General features: G+C 38.2%; 1 protein-coding gene across 5 annotated transcripts in view; it reads right to left on the minus strand.

The window, feature by feature from the left end:
• Window positions 1–21635, minus strand: part of ABCC9 (ATP binding cassette subfamily C member 9) — a 154058-nt gene that overhangs the window by 111146 nt on the left and 21277 nt on the right. For all 5 annotated transcript variants that reach the window (XM_062194922.1, XM_062194923.1, XM_062194919.1 and 2 more), the window contains exons 7-9: window positions 4427–4593; window positions 3189–3431; window positions 191–385 (exon numbers count right to left, since the gene is read on the minus strand). In XM_062194922.1, coding sequence (XP_062050906.1) covers window positions 191–385; window positions 3189–3431; window positions 4427–4593 — 605 coding nt within the window. The remainder of the gene's footprint in view (window positions 1–190; window positions 386–3188; window positions 3432–4426; window positions 4594–21635) is intronic.

Raw genomic sequence — 21635 nt, forward strand, 5'->3', positions numbered from 1 at the left:
GCCAGCTACCTTCAGTGAATACACAGACACACGACTTTTTATGCAAGAAAAATGATTATTTTTGTCTTAACATAAGCATTCAAACTGTCAATAAGACTGCCTAAACTACTCATAGGAACGTATTAATGGAAAGTGACCATTACAACATCTGCCAGTAACACGCTTCCTTTGACAAGTATCACAAACTTACTCCGGTTGTGTTATTTGTTCCATTTTGGGTTTCATTCACGCGCTGAACTATTCCAGAAATACAGAGTGGTCCGGCAAATCCCAGTAAATCAGCCAGATACCGAAATGTGCTGCTAAGCAGAATCGGCCGTCCAAAAGCTCTGTACATGGCAAGCCATATAGATGGAGTCCGGTTTGGATGATCTGCTGCTTTTTTCTGAAAGTGAAACCAGATAAACCAAAGTAAAATCTTCTATGGCAGCAACTAATCTCAACTATGCATATTCCTTATAAGAGTCCTGAAAATACTTTGAAAGCGTAGAGAGGCAAGTGTTTGGGTCCGGGGTGAGGATTCCCACATCTCATATCAGAGTGCCTGGGTGTGCATCCCTGCCCCACTTTTAACCTAGCTACCTGATATATGCTGGCTCCCAGAGTGTGCACTCACAGCTCAAATACACTCATTTCTGCTACCCTCTGTGGGAGATCCAGCAGGATTCCTTGTCTCCCAACTTCAGCCTGGTACAGCCAACTGTTGTAGACATTTGGGGAGTCAACTAGTGGATGGACAATCAATCAATAACTCTCTCTCTCTCTCTCCTTCCCTACCTCTTTCCCTTTCAAGTAAATACATACATAAATAAAAAGACAACTTAAAGTTTAGAGAAATTTTAATGAGTCCTTTTCAGTATAGTATACACAATTCCATGTATTCTTTCATTTTAAGAGTTGGTATTAAATGCATTTCAATGAAATCAACAGAATGAAAACAGGTCAGAATTTCTGAGATTCTATTATTTTCAGTTGTCAAAAGATGATGCAAAAGACTTAAAACTACATACAGTTTTAATTTCTTTTGGCTTGGAAAATTTGTGTCTCTCATAGACATTAAATAATACCGTCTGTTAACCTTTATTGAGGGAACAATGGTAGAAGTTGAGGTTATGGACACACTGGTTAAGATTTATGAAGTAAGTATATCATCAGAGGTTTATCAACCAGACTATTACAAGCTAAACAAACTGAATCCTCCCAACCTCAAATTATTTTTCCTACCAGTTTGTCCATCTCTGTGAATGGTAGTCAACACTTTGAAAAACTATGGTAATTTTGTGTGTTCTAGGTATTCCCAAAAGAAAGCCAAAATAAAGGATGCCTAAAATGCTCCAATTAACTCATGGCTTCACATCTTTACAGCTGTTAACTGTAAAGATCTCAAAACCTGGATGATATCCATCACTAAATTTGGGGACGAGGTGGATACAGTTTTTCTTTACAATGAACCAATTCAATGGGATGGACTTCAATTGTGCTTCATAATGTATTTCCTGTTAGAGGACTAAGTTATTTTCCAAAGTTTACTGACAAAAGACATTAGTGTACCAAATTCAACCTGATCTATGTTGTAAAAAAGCACCAAGAAAATTAAAACTATGCCTACACCATACTGCAAAATTTTGCTTCAGCAAAGAAGTTTTTAAAATATGATGCAATGTTTTTCCCAGAGGTGAAACCAGAGAAATGACTCAGGTTCATTCGTAGTAACCATTTCCGGCAATGTTAATTTCATAACACTCATTTTTACCACAAAACAAAAGTCAGTGTCATCATTTACCATAAAGCTTTGTTGATCTTGACTTAAAATAGCCAATAACTTGTAACTGATTCACCATACCCTACTTTCTCTCCAGGATAGTAGTGAATACTAAAATTTTTTAAGTCTTCTGGGATTTGAAGAAGATTGCAATATAAAACACATCTAATACTATGACCATTCCAAAAATTTCCAGATTTTTATCTTTGGCACTTTCAAAGTAATACTTAATATTCAAAGAAAGTACCAGAGGAAACCAATTTTAGAACGTGAACAGGATGGGGCTGGCACCATAGCATAGTAGGTCAAGCCTCCGCCTATGATGCCAGTATCCCATTTAGGCACCGCTTCAAGTTCCGATGGCTCCACTTCTGATCCAGTTCCCCATTAATTGCCTGGGAAAGCAGCTGAAGATGGCCCAAGTCCTTAGGCCTCTGTACCTACGTGAGAGATCCCAAAGAAGCTCTTAGCTCTGGACTTTGGATTAGCCCATCTCTGGCCGCTGAAATCATTTGGGAGTGAACCAGTGGATGGAAGATCTCTCTCTCTCTCTCCCTCTCTTTCTAACTCTCTCAAATAAATCTTCAAATAATTAAAGAAGGTAAATGGGATGACACAAAGATGACACTTAAAATTTAGACTCCCAATTTTAAACTATAGTATCCAAATTTTTGTCAGTAATTAAGAATTTTAATTTTTAAAAGTCAGTATCATGGCCAGCATTGTGCCTCAGAAGATTAAGCAAATTGCCTGTGCCACCAGCACCCTATATGAGCACTGATTCAAGTTCCAAAGGCTTTACTTCTGATCGAGCACCCTGCTAATGTGACTGGGAAAGTAGTGGAAGATCGTTCTTGAGCCTTCGCCATCTATGTAGGTGACTTACATGGAGTTCCAGGCTCCTGACTTCGGCCTGATCCAGCCTTGGTCACTGTAGCCATTTGGAGAGTTAACCAAGGAATAAAAAGCTCTTGCTCTCACTCTCTCCCTGCCTCTCTCTGTCCTTCAAATAAGGAAATAAATCTTTTATTTAAAACTTTGAATTAAAAATTTTATTTAAAATATTTACTTAAAATCCTTCATTTAACAAAGAGTGAGTATGATCTGTATAACTTAGATATAACTTAAGTATTCACATGATGCTTGAGAAAATACTTAATAAAAATGCCATGTATTTTTTAATGGTAATATGGAATATACACAGTATCATTGAGTTTAATTCTTACTCTCCAAATGCAAAATAACATAATTCTACCTCACTGGCTCTTCGAGTCTTTCCTCAGCAGCCCAATGAACGGGAGTCAAAACAACTAGGTAAGACAGGAAATTTGTTCTTAAATGACAGAAATTATTTGAGCTTGGTACCTTCATACATAATAGACCCATTCTCTAAAGCTATGGACAGGGAAGACACACACTCAGTTACCTTTTGTTCTTCATAGGCATCCTTCAGGCAAACATAATTTGTTACTGCTCTCATGGCTATTGGCAATTTCCCAATTGCCTTCAGATCAATGGGCTTCTTATGAGCAGATATAATCAGTGTGTTCATCCACCAGTATGTGGCTTTGGACAGTAAATTCACAAACGGTTGAAGAAATCTCACGCCCAGATCCTGGAGGTCTTCAGGAGGCTTTACTTTCTGAGGATTCATGAAGAATACGTATCTCTGTGGCAAGACAGTTCCACCATATTAGTCTAATTCTTTCCCCACGTATTACAAATAAAATTCCAGTCTTCACCATATTTTCATTTCAGGCCATTAAAATTTGCATTTTAGTCCTTCCTTCCATCCCCTCCTAAAATATTTTTTGAAATATCCCCCTTTTGTTGTGACTAGTTAACTAGATAAACTAGTTAAACAACAGCTTTTCACATTTAACACACATGGGGCCAAAGTTAAAAGAATCAACTGACCTTTTCAAAGTTAGTATTACTGAGAATTAATCTTTATAGTACCTTCTGGTAGAGTAAGTCAAGATCGACATTCTTTAGATTTTAAAACACATTAGCAATGTCATTGCTGAGTTGCTGTTTATGTGTGGCTTCACTGATGCTGAAGGACTGTTCTCTGCCCTCACTGTGGCTTTTATTTTACCACACCTGAAGCAAACTCAAGTTTTGTGTTATAAAAAATGAAAACTGAAAAATCACTCACCAATATCTCACACAACATGACTGATAGGGTGATGTGGTAAAAAGCATAGTGGTTCTGTGACTACAGACCATGAATGGAACTTGACCATACTACTCTGGACCTACAACTAAGGCTAGCTCCTTAGAGTTTCTTCATCAGTAAAATGAGCACACTGTATTACATCATCTTCTTTTCAGTCTTAAACTTCTGGAGATGTATTATTTGGCTTAACTTAGGTATGATCAGGAACAATTGTGAATGATGGGTTTCCTGAGAAAAACAGGTTAATCTGTAACATGAACCAAGCGTAGCACTCGGCACTCAAGAAACACTCAACTATTATTTGTGAATGAAGAGATTCTAGGAGCACACTGAGACTTCTCATATTAGTTCAACTTTAGATTTACACACTTAGATCACATACATTTGCTCACTCTCTTAAGTATTCATGACTTCTAATTGAATGTGATCTTTAATGTTGGGGTCCTGAATCCATCCAATCAAACAAAAGATTATTAGATACCTACTCTGACCCGAATGACATTGATCTCCACTGCCATCAGGAGCCCGTTCAAGATGACCATGATGCCTGTGATGCAGAAGCGCAGGTCTGACACCCCCCAACCAGATTGCCAGTACTTGACCAATTTTATTGTTTTTGTAATAAAAGCCATCACCCAATACAGGAACAAGGCTGGGAAAATAAAATAAAAGAATAACATAAAATCTTTCCCTGATATTTTTACAAATTTCATTAACAGTTCAATATAAATACAGCAATTTTTAATAACAAAGGCAATTTTAAGTACTCTATTTGCACATAATTTGACTAGAAAATAACATATTTGAGTGTACTTCTGGAGTTTTGAATCAAAAGAATATCAACTTTAAAAGATTGGGTTTTTTCTCTTTAATTGTGTGAGACAGACAGGAAGATACAAGGAAACATGTAATGAGAGCGATCTACACTTCTCAGATTCATGTGTGATTCTTTCAATTTTAAAAGCAGGTTTCTCAGGGCCAGTGCGTGGCATAGTAAGCTACACCTCCACCTGTGGCGCTGGCATCCCATATGGGCTTCAGTTCTTGTCCCAGCTACTCCACTTCCAATCCAGCTCCCTGCTAATGTTCTGGAAAAGCAGCAAAGGATTGCCCAAGTGCCTGTGCCCCTGCACCCATGTGAGACACCCAGAGAAGCTCTGGTTCCTGACTTCAGATTGGCCAAGCCCTGGCCGTTGCAGCCATTTTGGGGAGTGGATCTGCAATGGAAGACCTTTCTCTTGGTGTCTGTAACTCTCCAACTCAAATAAATAAATACATCTTTTTAAAAAATGGGGTGAGGTTTCTCTTCTGGTCTTGTTTTTTAAGAGCCCTGATTACTTGAAGATTTCACAAGTTGATATTTTTGTGATGTCTCCAGTAGCTAAGTATGTGTCAGCTCCCCAGGGCGTATGTCAGAATCACCCTGGAACTGTCGTGGAATGTTTGTTGTTATGGAACAGGATTTCTGCTTCACAGAGCAACATGCATACAACAAATGAGTCTTCTCATTCCATCTGCACAACACAGACAGGAATGAAGCTACCAAGTCAAGTCAGACACCAGCCAGGTAGTCAGAGTACAAAGGCAGGGATCTATACCATCTCAAAACCACAGCCAGCATTATGCAGCAAACATGAGATTTTCCTAGAAATCTTCTGGTGAGGAGCTTTATCCAAAGTGCAAAGTAGACTAGATGAATATGGACTAATAAAGAAGAACTCTGAAACACATATAAATAAGAAAATCCTGTTTGGATAACCCTATTAGAGACAAAAGGTTAAAGGTGAACAGAGTTTGCTTAGTTAAAAAAAGTATCAGATTCCAAGATGGTAGAATAGGGAGGAAGCTTACTGCTCTAGGCTATGGGGAGATAGTTTAAAAAAGAAAAAAAGAAAGAAAAATGCAGAGACAGTACAATCTCAGGGAAGAATTAAGGAGAAAACTGCAGTGGAAACTTTACTCAAGTTACAGGGATATTATGGCTCTGCATGGAGGTGTGGACATGCAGCACAGACACAACACGGGCTCCCAGATCCAAGAGTCCCAAACCAGCTTTGGAGAGTGAGGTCAGACAAGACTGCAGCAGCACAAGCCACTGGCGATACAGCTGTGAGAAAGGAGAGCCTGGCCTGAATTTGCTCCAACCCTGTGGGGAACAACGAACTTGCCAACCTAGAGGAAAAAAAAGGGCAGGTTTCTCTCTCCCCATTCCCACAACAATGATGCCCTGCAACTGGCTGAGAGAGGGGATGTACCATTTTGGACATATGGAACAGCTGTGCCAGCTTGTGTCTGCGTGCCAAGCAACCAGCAGAGAGGAGACTCCTGAGTCTGGCTTGGAGGACTGGCAGGGAGCAGGGTGTCCACATAGGGCTATGAGGTGCCACCAGTCTCCCAGCACATCAAAAGTTCTGGGACTAAGGCTGCCTGGGCAGAGTACCCACAGGTAGTTGGATCTGGGAACATCTCTACCTCTCACACAGCACCCCGTGAAGAAGGAAGCCTTGTGTGCTGAAACTATGGAAACACTGTGGCTGTGTGGGAGGGTACAGGATATGACTGGGTCTCTGGGCAGTCACTATAGGGGGCTTCACACACTCTGGGCTTGCTGATGACCTGGGGTGGGTCAGTGCATTGGGATCTGTGCTCACAACGAGGACTACATAGATCGTTTGTGTGATTCTTGTGGAAATGCAGATGAATATTGCACCCTCTGGGGCTAGCACCCCAGCATTGGTCACCTAGGAGAAGAGGAGGTAAGGGTAAACTACACCAACAGAGCTGATCAAACACTCCCCTCTGATAAAAATGGAGATCTACCAAGTCCAACTTGGGTTTCTCTTGAATACTCCCCCTACCCTGGAGCACTGAACAGAGCTCCCTCACCACACCCAGAACACGCCTCTGGGTATTCATTGAAAGAACAGACACTCCACTAAGATACAGAGGCATAGTCTCAAGATAAGAGGCATAAGAGTAAAAAATACCAACAAGTATCTCCACAAATGCCTAAAAATAAATTCAGAAATTCAAGAAACAAGAAACAGACAACATGATGCCCTCAATGGAACAAAACATTTCAATACCAGAATATGAAAATAAAGAGACTATTAAAATGCCAGAAATAGAATTCAAAAAAGTAATCATAGGATTATTCAGAAATAATTCCATGAATTAAAGAAATCCATACATGACATGAATGAGATTTTTTCCCAAGAAATTGAGATTTTAAAGATAAATCAAAATGAAGTATTCGAAATGAAGAATTCAACAGAACAAATAAAAAACATGGTGGAAAACCTCAACAGCAGATTCAATGAGGCAGAAGAAAGGATATCTGAGCTACAAGATAAATCTTTGAAAATTTTATGTCAAATGAAGAAGAAGAAGAGGAGGAGGAAAAAGAAGAGGAGGAAGAAGAAAAGAAGAGGAGGAGGAGGAGGAAGAGGAGGAAAAAGAGGAGGAGGAGAAAGGAGGAGGAAGAAGAAGAAGAGGAGGAGGAAAAAGAGGAAGAGGAGGAAGATGAAATTAGAAAAATTAAAAGCAGTATTAGAGATTTATGGGATACAATCAAATGACCCAACATATAGGTATTAGGAGTTCCTGAAGGAGCAGAAAGAGAGAATGGATCAGAAGGCTTTTTAAGTGAAATACTAAAAACTTCACTAATTTGGAGAAAGAAAGGGATGTCCAAGTACAGGAAGCACAGAGAACTCTTAATAGACACAACCAGAAAAGATCTTCACCACGACACATTGTTGTCAAACTCAACAGTAAAACAAATATCAAAGATTCTAAAATGTGCAGGAGAAAAATGCCAGATTACTTCTGGAGAATCTTAAATTAGACTCACAGCTGACTTTTCATCAGAAACCCTACTGGCTAGGAGAGAGTGGTGAGATATATTCCAAGTCTTAAAAGAAAAAAACTGACAACCTAGAATACCATACCCTGCAAATCTCATTGTATGAATGAAGGTGAAATAAATACCTTTCATAAGAAAACATAAATTCAAAATATTTGTCACCATGTGTCCAGCCTTACAAAAGATGCTTAAGGATGTGCTACACACAGAAACATAGTCATCACTATGAAAAAATGTGAAGAAAATCTCCCAGTAAAAGTATAAAAGACATTCAAAGTAAATAGTAGGAATATTTATGGGAAAATAGCAGTACCAAGTCATTATTCATTAATAATAACCATGAATGTAAATGACCTAAATTCTCTCATCAAAATATACAGGTTCACTGAATGAATACAAGACCTATCTATTTGCTGCCTACAGAAACACATCTCAACACCAAAGATGCACACAGACAGAAAGTGAAAGGATAGGAAAAAGATATTCCATGCTAACAGAAACCAAAAAAAGAGCTGGTGTAAACATCTTAATATCAGACAAAATAGACTTTAACACAAAACTGTTGCATGACAAAGAAGGGAACCATGTAATGGTTAAGGGATCAATTCAATAGGAAGATGTGACTATAACAAACTTATATGCACCCAATGATAGGGCACCTGGCTATTTAAAGAAATGTTAATGGATCTAAAGAGAGACATAGGTTCCAATAAAATAATAATGGGGGACCTTAATACTCCATTTTCAGCAATGGCCAGATGAACCAGATAGAACATCAGCAAAGAAACAAGAGATTTAATTGACAGTATACACCAAACGGAGCTAATGGCTATCTAGAGAACTTTTCATCCTACAGTTCCAGGAGACACACTCTTCTCACCAGTGCATGCAACTTTCTCGAGGATAGACCACATGATAGCCATAAAGCAAGTCTCAGCAAATTCAATAAAACTGAAATCATATCATGCATCTTCTTTGACCGCAATGGAATGAAGCTGGAAATCAACAACTCAAGAATCTGTAAAATATATGCAAACACATGGAGTCTGAACAACATGTCCTGAATGAACAGTTGGTCATAGAAGAAATCAAAAGAGAAATCAAAAAAGTTCTGGAAATCAATGAAAACAATACAATGTATCAAAACTTATGTGATAGAGCAAAAGCATTGTTAAGAGAGAAGCGATTATAGCAATTGGTGCCTACATCAAGAAATTTGAAAGGCACCAAATGAATAATCTATCAATGCATCTCAAGGACCTAGAAAAATAACTACAAACCAAATCCAAAATTAGTGATAGAAAATTAAAATTAGAGAATAAACAAAATTAAAACCAAGAAAAACAAAATATCACCAAAGACCTGTTCTTTTTGAAAGAGTAAACAAAATTGATACACTATTGGCCCAACTCACCAAAGAAAAAGGGAGAAGACCCAAATCAATAAAATCAGAGATGAAAAAGGGACTGTAGCAACAGATACCACAGAAATAAAAATAATCATCAGGAATTACTACAAAGAGCTGTATGCCAACGAATCAAATAACCTAGAAGAATTGGACAGATTTTTGGACACATACAATCTATCTAAATTGGGCCATGAAGACATAGTAAACCTAAACAGACCAATAACCAAGACAGAGATTGAATCTGTAATAAAGACCCTCTCAGCAGGCGCTGCGGCTCAATAGGCTAATCCTCCACCTTGTGGCACTGGCACACCAGGTTCTAGTCCCTGTGGGGGCGCCGGATCTGTCCCGGTTGCCCCTCTTCCAGTCCAGCTCTCTGCTGTGGCCCGGGAGTGCAGAGGAGGATGGCCCAAGTGCTTGGGCCCTGCACCCACATGGGAGACCAAGAGAAGCACCTGGCTCCTGGCTTCGGATTAGTGCGGTGCACCGGCTGCAGCACGCCGGCCACAGTGGCCATTGGAGGGTGAACCAACGGTAAAAGGAAGACCTTTCTCTCTGTCTCTCTCTCTCTCTCACTGTCCACTCTTCCTGTCAAAAAAAAATGAATAAATAAATAAATTTAAAAAAAGACCCTCTCAACAAAGAAAAGCCCAGGAATTGATGGCTTCACTGCTGAATTCTACCAGATATCTACCAGACAATTCTTCTCAAGCTATGCAAAGCAATTTAAATGGAGAGAATCCTCCCAAACTTCTTCTATGATACCAGCATCACCTCAATTCCTAAACCAGAAAAAGATACAACACAGAAATAGAACTACAGACTAATTTCCCTGATGAATATAGATGCAAAAATCTTCAACAAAATATTATCCAATCATCCAACAATAAATCAGAAAGATCATCCACAGAGATCATGGGAGATTTATCTCTGGTATGCAGGGATACTTCAACATTTGTAAATAAATATGATACATCACATTTAAAAACTGAAGAACAAAAACCACATAATTATCTCAATAGATGCAGAGAAAGCATTTGATAAATACAACATCCTTTCATGATGAAAACTTCAAGCAAATTGGGTATAGAAGAACCATTCCTTAACACAATCAAATCAATTTATGACAAACCTATGGCCCACATCTTACTTAATGGGGAAAAGTCGAAAGCATTCCCACTAAGATCCAGAACCAGACAAGGATGCCCACTCTCACCATCACTATTCAGTACAGTCCTGGACATTCTAGCCAGAGCCATTAGACAAGAAAGAGAAATCAAGGGGATACAAATTGGGAAGGAGTTAGTCAAACTATCCCTATTTGAAGATGACATGATACTATGTAAAGGGAATTCAAAAGATTCCACTAAGGAACTGTTGGAAATCATAAAAGAGTTTGATAAAGTGGCAGGATATAAAATTAACAAACAAAAATCAATAGGCCTTGTATACACAGACAATGTCATGGCTGAGAAACAACTTCTAAGATCAATTCTATTCACAGTAGCTGCAAAAAAAAAAAATAATCAAGGATCTCGGAATAAATTACCCAACAATGTCAAAGATCTCTGCAATGAAAATAACAAAACATTAAATAAAGAAAAAAGAACAAAAAAATGGAAAAATCTTCCATGTTCATGGATTAAAAGAATCAATATCATCAAAACATCCATACCACTGATAGCAGTATACAGATTCATGAGATTCCAATCAAAATATCAAGGATATTATCAGATCTATTAAAAATGCTGAAATTCACATGGAAACACAGGAGATCCCAAATAGCTAAAGTAATCTTATAAAACAAAAACAAAGCTGGAGGCAATTCAATTCCAGATTTCAAGACATACTACAAGGCAGTTATAATCAAAAGAGCTTGGTGCTGGCAACAAACAGATGGATAGACCAATAGAATAGAATAGAAACTCCAGAAATCAATCCACTCATCTCATCTATAACCAACTTGTCTTTGACAAAGGAGCTAAAATCAATCCCTGGAGCAAGGACATTCTCCTCAACAAATGGTGCCAAGAAAACTGGATCTCCACATACAGAAATATGAAACAAGTTCCTTACCTTATACCTTACACAAAATTCCACTGAAAATGAATCAAAGACCTAAATCTATGATTTGATACCACAAAATTTTAGAGAACATTGGAGGAAACCCTGCAAGACCTTGGCATATACAAAGACTTCTTGGAAAAGACCCCAGAAGCACAGGCAATCAAAACAAAAATTCACAAACAGGATCACATCAACATGAGAAGCTTCTGAACTGCAAAAGAGACACTCAGCAAAATGAAGAGACAACTGACAGAATGGGAGAAATTATTTATATTATTATAAATAATATTCAGAGTCTATAAAGAGCTCAAGAAACTCAACAACAAAACAAACAATGCAGTTAAGAAATGGGCAAAGGACCTGAACAGGCATTTTCCAAAAGAGGAAATTCAAATAACCCACAGACACATGAAAAAATGTTCAGGATCACTAGCCATCAGGAAAATGCAAATCAAAACCACAATGAGGTTTTATATAACTCCAATTATAAGGGCTTTTATAGGGCTGGCACTGTGGCATAGCAGGTAAAGCTGCCGCCTGCAGTGCTGGCATCCCATATGGGTGCTGGTACAAGTCCATTTCTGATCCAGCTCCCTACTGATGCACCTGGGAAAGCAGTGGAAGATAGCCCAAGCCCTTGGGTCCCTGCCCCTGTATGGGAGACCTAGATGAGGCTTCTGGCCCTTGGCTTTGGACTGACTCAGCTCTGGCCACTGCAGCCATTTGGGGAGTAAATGAGCACATGGAATCTCTGTCTGTCTGTCTGTCTCTCTGCCTTTCAAATAAAAATAAATAAATCTTTAAAAAGGAATGGCTTTCATATAGAAATCAAAAATAACAAAAGTTGGTGAGGACTTTGGGAGAAATTCACTGTTGATGGGAATGTAACCTGGAACAGCCACTGTGGAAGACATTCTGGAAATACCTCTGAAATGTGAATATAGACCTCCATATGACCCAGCTATTCTACTCTTGGGAATTTTCCCAAAGGAAATGAAATCAGCATATGAAAGAGTTAACTGTATCCCCATGTTTATTGCATCTCAATTCACAAGAGCTAAGATATGGAATCAACCCAGATTTCTATCAACTTAAGACCGTATAAAGAAATTATGAGATATGTACACCATGGAATACTACTAAAAAATAAATTAAATCCTGTCATCTGCAGCAAAATGAATTCAAATGGAAAATATATTTAGTGAAATAAGCCAGTCCAAAAAAGGAGAAATACCATATGTTCCCTTTGATCTGTGGTAACTAATAGAATACCTAAAAGGTTAAATACCATATGTCCCCCTAATCTGTGGTAACTAATAGAATACCTGAAAGTTTATCTAGAGAAGTAAAATTGACACTTTGAAATGCAATGACTTTATACAGCCCTTGTCTCGAATGCTGAAGAACAGTCTTTCTTTTTTTTCAAACTATTTGTTGAACTCTTTACTTAGTGTAGAGTTAATCTTACGTGTATAAAGTTAATTGAAAATAGATCTTTGTGACAAATAACAATGAGACTAGTAGAAAATGGAGTAAGAAAGGTGGGAGTGTGGGTGGGAGGGAGTATAGGGTGAGAAGAATCACTATGTTCCTAAATTTGTATATATGAAAAACATGCAGTTTGTATACCTTAAATAAAAGGTTTCTAGGTAAAATAATTACAGTTTAAAAAGAAAAAAGTATAGGAAAAAAAACAGAAAATCAAACAACTCTTCAATACAGAAAAAAAAGTATCAAACACTGGCATATGAACTCAACATACATTGTTTTAGCTAAAAATATAAAAGATTTTCACACTGATTAAGGAAAAAATACCAAATCAAATGTTATCTAAAAAGATGTACCTCAGATATGGGGTTCTTTCCAATAGTTGATGGAAAATGGAATTAAAACAAAAGTTTATTTTGATGCAAAGTATCTGAAATCATGCACATTTTTTTCATTAGGGAGTTCATGGATATTGAATATTACAGAAAATATATGCAGGAATTTCAAAACAAAATAAACATTTTAATTCCAATTCCCATAAGCTTTATGAAATATCCTTTTTAAAGAGAGTAAATTGGAAACAACTGGATAGAAAAAGATATACAAAGAAAATAGTAAGCCTAAAAAACCAGAAGCACTTAAATTTGTATCAAGCAAAGCAGACTTCAAAACAGAATAATCAGAAATAAAAATACTTAATAGTGATAGAAGTGTGGATGGATGTTTGATATAGCTATTGTGCATCCATATTTGAGTGCCTGAATTCTGGTCCAGGGTTTGCTTTCAATTCCAGCTTCTTGATGCATCCTGGGAGGCACTGATGATGGCTCAAGTAGTTTGTCCCTCATCTGGGAGACCCAGACTGAGTTCCTGGCTCCTAGATTCAGTCTGGCCCAGAGTCAACCGTTGCCGGCATTTGGGGAACAAAATAATAGGTTGGAAATCTGTTGACTCTCTCATTCAAATCATTAAAAATTAAATTTAGAAAAAACAAAAATTTAATAATGATGAAAGGATAAAATTTTCAGAATGATGATAATGTAAAGATGGCGGAACAGTGAGGGCATGCACCGATAGTCTGGAAAAAGATAGTTTAATAAAAGTGGAGTTACTGTAGCCTCAGGAAAAAACTGCAGAGGAAACTCTTCCGGATCTAGTGGATGTGACACAGAGGACCTGCGGGGAGAGCAAGGTCGCCCACCACGTGGAAGCCCAGCCGCAGAGTCTGCACGCCAGCACTGGAAGGGGAGGTGAGACAAAAACCTCAGTAACCCGAGACATTGGTGGGGAAAGGCAGAAAGAGCCTAGAGGGAACGAGGCCTGATGCCCCACTGGGGAAAGTTCACCAGGCTGACTAGAGGAGAGAAAAAAATGAATAAATAAGTGGAACCGACATGGACACTAGCCTCTCTCTACATTCACCTTACAAAGCCAAGCAAGACAAAGAGCAGGCGCCATTTTATGTATGTAAAGCGGCACCCACCATTAGCCAAGCAGAAAAACCTGACTCTGGTGGGGAGAAATAACAGGAGGTTAGGACCTAGTGAAAGTGTGGAGCTAATGAACTGAGACAGTGAAAATCTGGGGGGGGTGGGGCGGCAGCGAGAGAACTCACTAAGTACACAAACTGGGTAAGCTTGGCAACCAGGTGAGAGTGCAGAGAAATTTGAGACCACACTGAGGGCTGCATAAATTCTCTGTGTGGTCCCAGGGGTAGATCAGATGAATACTCACAGGGGCCAGATTTCATACATCAACTACCCTCAATTCCACTCAGCTGTGCAGAATTACTTCCCAACTGAGTCAAAAAGAGAGAGAGAGCAAGAGAACAATCTGGGTGAGTCACCTTTGGCACACCCTTAACCCTGAAGAACCAAACAGAGCTCTGGCTATACCCATCACAGCCTCTAAGGATCCATCAAAAGGAGACAGTCCACTTAATCTAGACTCATAGTATTACGAGAAAAAACACTACAGCGAAGAAACCAAAGAATACCTCCACAATGTCAAACAAACGCAGTAACCGAGGTAACAAGAACAAGGAAGTCACTATGATGCCCCCAAATGAATAAGACACCCCAATTCAAGATTATGAAGATGAAGAGATAGAAGAAATGCAAGAAGCGGATCTCAAAAAGTTGATAAGAACATTAAGAAGTTCTCAAAAACAATTTTTTGAACTACAGAAATACTTAACGGACAAGATAGAAAATCTCTCTCATGAAAATGAAATATTAAGGAGGAATCAAAATGAAATGAAACAACTAGAACAAAAACTGTGATAGTGATGAGAAATCATAATGAAATGAAGAATTCAATAGATCAAATGACAAACACATTAGAGATCCTTAAAAACAGAGTCAGTGAAGCAGAAGAGAGAATATCAGACTTAGAAGACAGAGAACAGGAAAGGAAACAGGCAAACCAAAGAAAAGAAGAGGAAATTAGAAATCTAAAAAATATTGTCAGGAATCTACAGGATACTATTAAAAAACCCAACATTCAGGTGCTAGGAGTTCCTGAAGGCATGGAGAGGGAGAAAGGATTAGAAGGCCTTTTTAGTGAGATACTAGCAGAAAATTTCCCAGGTTTGGAGAAGGACAGAGACATCCTAATACAGGAAGCTCATAGAACCCCTAATAAACATGACCAAAAGAGATCCTCACCACGACACGTTGTAATCAAACTCACCACAGTGAAACATAAAGAAAAGATTCTAAAATGTGCAAGAGAGAAACATCAGATTACTCTCAGAGGAACTCCAATTAGACTCACAGCTGACTTCTCATCAGAAACCCTACAAGCTAGGAGGAAATGGTGAGATATAGCCCAGGTACTAAGAGAGAAAAACTGCCAGCCCAGAATATTACATCCTGCAAAGCTCTCATTTGTGAATGAAGGTGAAATAAAGACCTTTCATAGCAAACAGAAATTGAAAGAATTTGTCGCCACTTGTCCAGCCCTGCAAAAGATGCTTAAAGATGTGTTACACACAGAAACACAGAAACACGGTTATCAATATGAAAGAAGGTAGAGGAAGGAAACCTCACAGCAAAAGATAACAGGAAGTTCAAAACATATATTAGAAAATAACTTTGGCAAATGGCAGGGCAAAGTTACTACTTATCAATAGTCACACTGAACATTAATGCCCTAAACTTTCCAGTTAAAAGACACAGATTGGCTGATTGGGCTAAGGAACAAAACCCATCTATCTGCTGCTTACAAGAAACACATCTTTCCAACAAAGATACATACAGACTGAAAGTGAAAGGCTGGAAAAATATATACCATGCCAACAGAAATGAAAAAAGAGCGGGCATAGCCATCTTAATATCGGACAACATAAACTTTAACACAAAAACTGTTAGGAGAGACAAAGGGGGTGCTATAAAATGATTAAGGGATCAATTCAACAGGAAGATATAATGATTATCAATATATATGCACCTAATTACAGGGCACCGGTTTATTTAAAAGATTTGTTAAGGAACTTAAAGACTTGGACCCCAATACAATAGTACTGGGGGACTTCAGTACTCCACTCTCAGAAATAGACAGATCAACGGGACAGATGATCAACAAGGAGACAGTAGATTTAAACGACACTATAGCCCAAATGGATCTAACAGATATCTACAGAACTTTTCATCCCCCACATGAAGCATTTACATTCTTCTCAGCAGTACATGGAACCTTCTCTAGGATTGACCACATACTAGGCCATAAAGAAAGTCTCAGCAAATTCAAAAGAATTAGAATCATACCATGCAGCTTCTCAGACCATAAAGGAATTAAGTTGGAAATTAGCAACTCAGGAATCCCTAGAGCATACGCAAATACATGGAGATTGAACAACATGCTCCTGAATGAACAATGGGTCATAGAAGAAATTAAAAGAGAAATCAAAAATTTTCTGGAAGTAAATGAGGATAACAGCACAACATACCAAAACTTACGGGATACCGCAAAAGCAGTGTTAAGAGGAAAGTTTACATCAATAGGTGCCTACATCAAGAAATTGGAAAGGCACCAAATAGATGAGCTTTCAATGCATTTCAAGGATCTAGAAAATCGGCCACAAACCAGACCCAAATCTAGTAAGAGAAGAAAAATAATTAAAATCAGAGAAGAAATCAACAGGATTGAATCCAAAAAAACATTACAAAGAATCAGCCAAATGAGGAGCTGGTTTCTTGAAAAAATAAACAAAATTGACACGCCGTTGGCCCAACTAACTAAAACAAGAAGAGCAAAGACCCAAATCAATAAGATCAGAGATGAAAATGGAAAGGTAACAACAGACACCACAGAAAAAAAAAAGAATCATCAGAAATTACTACAAGGACTTCTATGTCAGCAAACAGGGAAATCTATCAGAAATGGATAGATTCCTGGACACATGCAATCTACCTAAATTGAACCATGAAGACATAGAAAACCTAAACAGACCCATAACTGAGACAGAAATTGAAACAGTAATAAAGGCCCTCCCAAGAAGAAAAGCCCAGGACCAGATGGATTCACTGCTGAATTCTACCAGATATTTGAAGAACAATTAACTCCAATTCTTCTCAAACTATTCAGAACAATCGAAAAAGAGGGGATCCTCCCAAATTCTTTCTATGAAGCCAGCATCACCTTAATTCCTAAGCCGGAAAAAGATGCAGCATTGAAAGAGAATTACAGACCAATATCCCTGATGAACATACATGCAAAAATCCTCAATAAAATTCTGGCAAATAGAATGCAACAACACATTAGAAAGATCATCCACCCAGACCAAGTGGGATTTATCCCTGGTATGCAGGGATGGTTCAATGTTTGCAAAACAATCAATGTGATACATCACATTAACAGACTGCAGAAGAAAAACCATATGATTATCTCAATAGACGCAGAGAAAGCATTTGATAAAATACAATACCCTTTCATGATGAAAACTCTAAGCAAACCTGGAAGGAACATTCCTCCATACAATCAAATCAATTTATGAAAAACCAACAGCCAACATTCTATTGAATGGGGAAAAGTTGGAAGTATTTCCACTGAGATCTGGTACCAGACAGGGATGCCCACTCTCACCACTGCTATTCAATATAGTTCTGGAAGTTTCAGCTGGAGTTATTAGGCAAGAAAAAGAAAATTAAAGGGATACAAATTGGGAAGGAAGAACTCAAACTATCCCTCTTTGCAGATGATATGTTTCTGTATTTAGGGGACCCAAAGAACTCTACTAAGAGACTGTTGGAACTCATAGAAGAGTTTGGCAAAGTAGCAGGATATAAAATCAATGCACAAAAATCAACAGCCTTTGTATACACAGGCAATGCCACGGCTGAGGAAGAACTTCTAAGATCAATCCCATTCACAATAGCCACAAAAACAATCAAATACCTTGGAATAAATTTAACCAAGGACGTTAAAGATCTCTATGATGAAAATTACAAAACCTTAAAGAAAGAAATACAAGAGGATACCAAAAAATGGAAAAATCTTCCATGCTCATGCATTGGAAGAATCAATATCATCAAAATGTCCATTCTTCAGAAAGCAATTTATAGATTCAATGCAATACCAATCAAGAGATCGAAGACGTTCTTCTCAGATCTGGAAAAAATGATGCTGAAATTCATATGGAGACACAGAAGACCTCGAATAGCTAAAGCAATCTTGTACAACAAAAACAAAGCCGGAGGCATCGCAATACCAGATTTCAGGACATACTACAGGGCAGTTGTTATCAAAACAGCATGGTACTAGTACAGAAACAGATGGATAGACCAATGGAACAGAATAGAAACACCAGAAATCAACCCTAACATCTACAGCCAACTTATATTTGATCAAGGATCCAAAAACAATCCCTGGAGTAAGGACAGTCTATTCAATAAATGGGGCTGGGAAAATTGGATTTCCACGTGCAGAACCATGAAGCAAGACCCCTACCTTTCACCTTACACAAAAATTCACTCAGCATGGATTAAAGACTTAAATCTATGACCCGACACCATCAAATTATTAGAGAGCATTGGAGAAACCCTGCAAGATACAAGTACCGGCAAAGACTTCTTGGAAAAGACCCCAGAAGCACAGGCAGTCAAAGCCAAAATTAACACTTGGGATTGCATCAAATTGAGAAGTTTCTGTACTGCAAAAGATACAGTCAGGAAAGTGAAGAGGCAATCAACAGAATGGGAAAAAATATTTGCAAACTATGCAGCAGATAAAGGGTTGATAACCAGAATCTACAAAGAAATCAAGAAACTCCACAACATCAAAACAAACAACCCACTTAAGAGATGGGCCAAGGACCTCAACAGACATTTTTCCAAAGAGGAAATCCAAATGGCCAACAGACACATGAAAAAATGTTCAAGATCACTAGCAATCAGGGAAATGCAAATCAAAACCACAATGAGGTTTCACCTCACCCCGGTGAGAATGGCTCACATTCAGAAATCTACCAACAATAAATGCTGGAGAGGATGTGGGGAAAAAGGGACACTAACCCACTGTTGGTGGGAATGCAAACTGGTTAGGCCACTATGGAAGTCAGTCTGGAGATTCCTCAGAAACCTGAACATAACCCTACCATACAACCCAGCCATCCCACTCCTTGGAATTTACCCAAAGGAAATTAAATTGGCAAACAAAAAAGCTGTCTGCACATTAATGTTTATTGCAGCTCAATTCACAATAGCTAAGACCTGGAACCAACCCAAATGCCCATCAACAGTAGACTGGATAAAGAAATTATGGGACATGCACTCTATAGAATACTATACAGCTGTATAAAACAATGAAATCTGGTTCTTTGCAACAAAATGGAGGAATCTGGAAAACATCATGCTGAATGAAATAAACCAGTCCCAAAGGACAAATATCATTTGTTCTCCCTGATCGGTGATAATAAACTGAGCACCAAAAAGGAAACCTGTTGAAGTGAAATGGACACTATGAGAAATAGTGACTTGATCAGCCCTTAACATGACTGTTGATGTACAATTTAATACTTTATCCCTTTTACTATTTTTTTGTTCTACTTAGTACTATTGGTTGAACTCTGTAATTAACACACAATTATTCTTGGCTGTTTAAATTTAACTGAAAAGGGATCCCTGTTAAATGTAAGAGTGGGAGTAAGAGAGGGAAGAGATGTACAATTTGGGACATGCTCAATCGGACTTGCCCCACATGGTGGAGTTAGAAACATGCCAGGGGATTCCAATACAATCCCATCAAGGTGGCATGTAGCAATGCCATGTCACTAGGCCAAGTGATCAACTTCATTTCACAACTGATCACACTGATAGGTCTAAGAGTCAAAGGGATCACACAAACAAGACTAGTGTCTGCTAATACTAACTGATAGAATCAAAAAGGGAGAGAACGATCCAACATGGGACGCGATATACACAGCAGACTCATAGAATGGCAGATGTCCTAAATAGCACTGTGGCCTCAGAATCAGCCCTTAAGGCATTCGGATCTGGCGGAAGAGCCCATGAGAGTATCGTAGGCATGGAAAGCCAAGATACTCTGGGGGAAGAAAAAAAAAAGAAGACCTAAATGAAAGATCTCTGTGAGTGAGATCCCAGTGGAAAGAACGGGGCCATCAAAAAGGAGGTACCTTTCTCTGAAGGGAGGAGAGAACTTCCACTTTGACTATGATCCTGTCGGAATAAGATCAAAGCTGGTGAACCCAAAAGGCTTCCATAGCCTTGGCAACTCATGACTAGAGCCTAGGGAGATTGTTAAGTCACCAACAGGCGTCACTGTGTACTTACTTCTCATGTGGGATCTGTCCTTAAAGTGTTGTGCAATGTGAAGTAATGCTATAACTAGTACTGAGACAGTATTTTTACACTTTGTGTTTCTGTGTGGGTGCAAACTGATGAAATCTTTACTTAGTATATACTGAATCGATCTTCTGTATATAAAGATAATTGAAAATGAAAAAAAAACTTGGTTTTAAATTGGACATTGCATAGAAAATTAATCAATTTTTTAAAAAAATATCATGTAGGATCTCTGTCCTTAATGTGCTGTACATTGTGATTTAATGCTATAACTAGTACTCAAACAGTATTTTTCACTTTGTGTTGCTATGTGGGGGCAAACTGTTGAAATCTTAACTTAATATATACTAAACTGATCTTCTGTATATAAAAAGAATTGAAAATGAATCTTGATGTGAATGGAAGGGGAGAGGGAGTGGGAAAGGGGAGGGTTGCGGGTGGGAGGGAAGTTATGGGGGGGAAGCCATTGTAATTCATAAGCTGTACTTTGGAAATTTATATTCATTAAATAAAAGTTTTAAAAAAATAAAAATTTTCAGAATGATGCAAAATAAAAATATGCATACAGCTAGTAAAGACTTTGAAGATCTGAACATTATCAGCCCCTTATATGATTTGATATATATATAAAAAATTGATATTTGGCATTATAAAAACATATATAATATCTTCAGAATATACATTCTTGTTATATTCATATAGTACCAGTACAGACTATACATTCACTCATAAAACAAAGAGCTACAGATTTAAAATAAAAAAAATATAAACTATGTTGTCAGATTAAAATGAAATGAAATTTTAAAATATAAGAGAAGTTTATCTGTTGGCTTTATGTGACACATTACCAAGTTGTAATATACTTAAGAACTAAAAAACAGCACAAATGGGGGTAGATGCTTAGCCTAGAGTGCCGCATTGGAGTGCCTAGGTTCGAAGCTGCTGATTCCAACTTCTTGCTCATATGTACTCTGGAGGGCAGCAGGTGATAGGTCAAAATATTTATGTCCTCGCTACCCTCATGGGAGACCCTGATTGAAATCTCAGCTCCCCGGATGAACCCA

This window comes from Lepus europaeus, chromosome 6, assembly GCF_033115175.1.
Source record: "Lepus europaeus isolate LE1 chromosome 6, mLepTim1.pri, whole genome shotgun sequence".
NCBI lineage: Eukaryota > Metazoa > Chordata > Mammalia > Lagomorpha > Leporidae > Lepus > Lepus europaeus.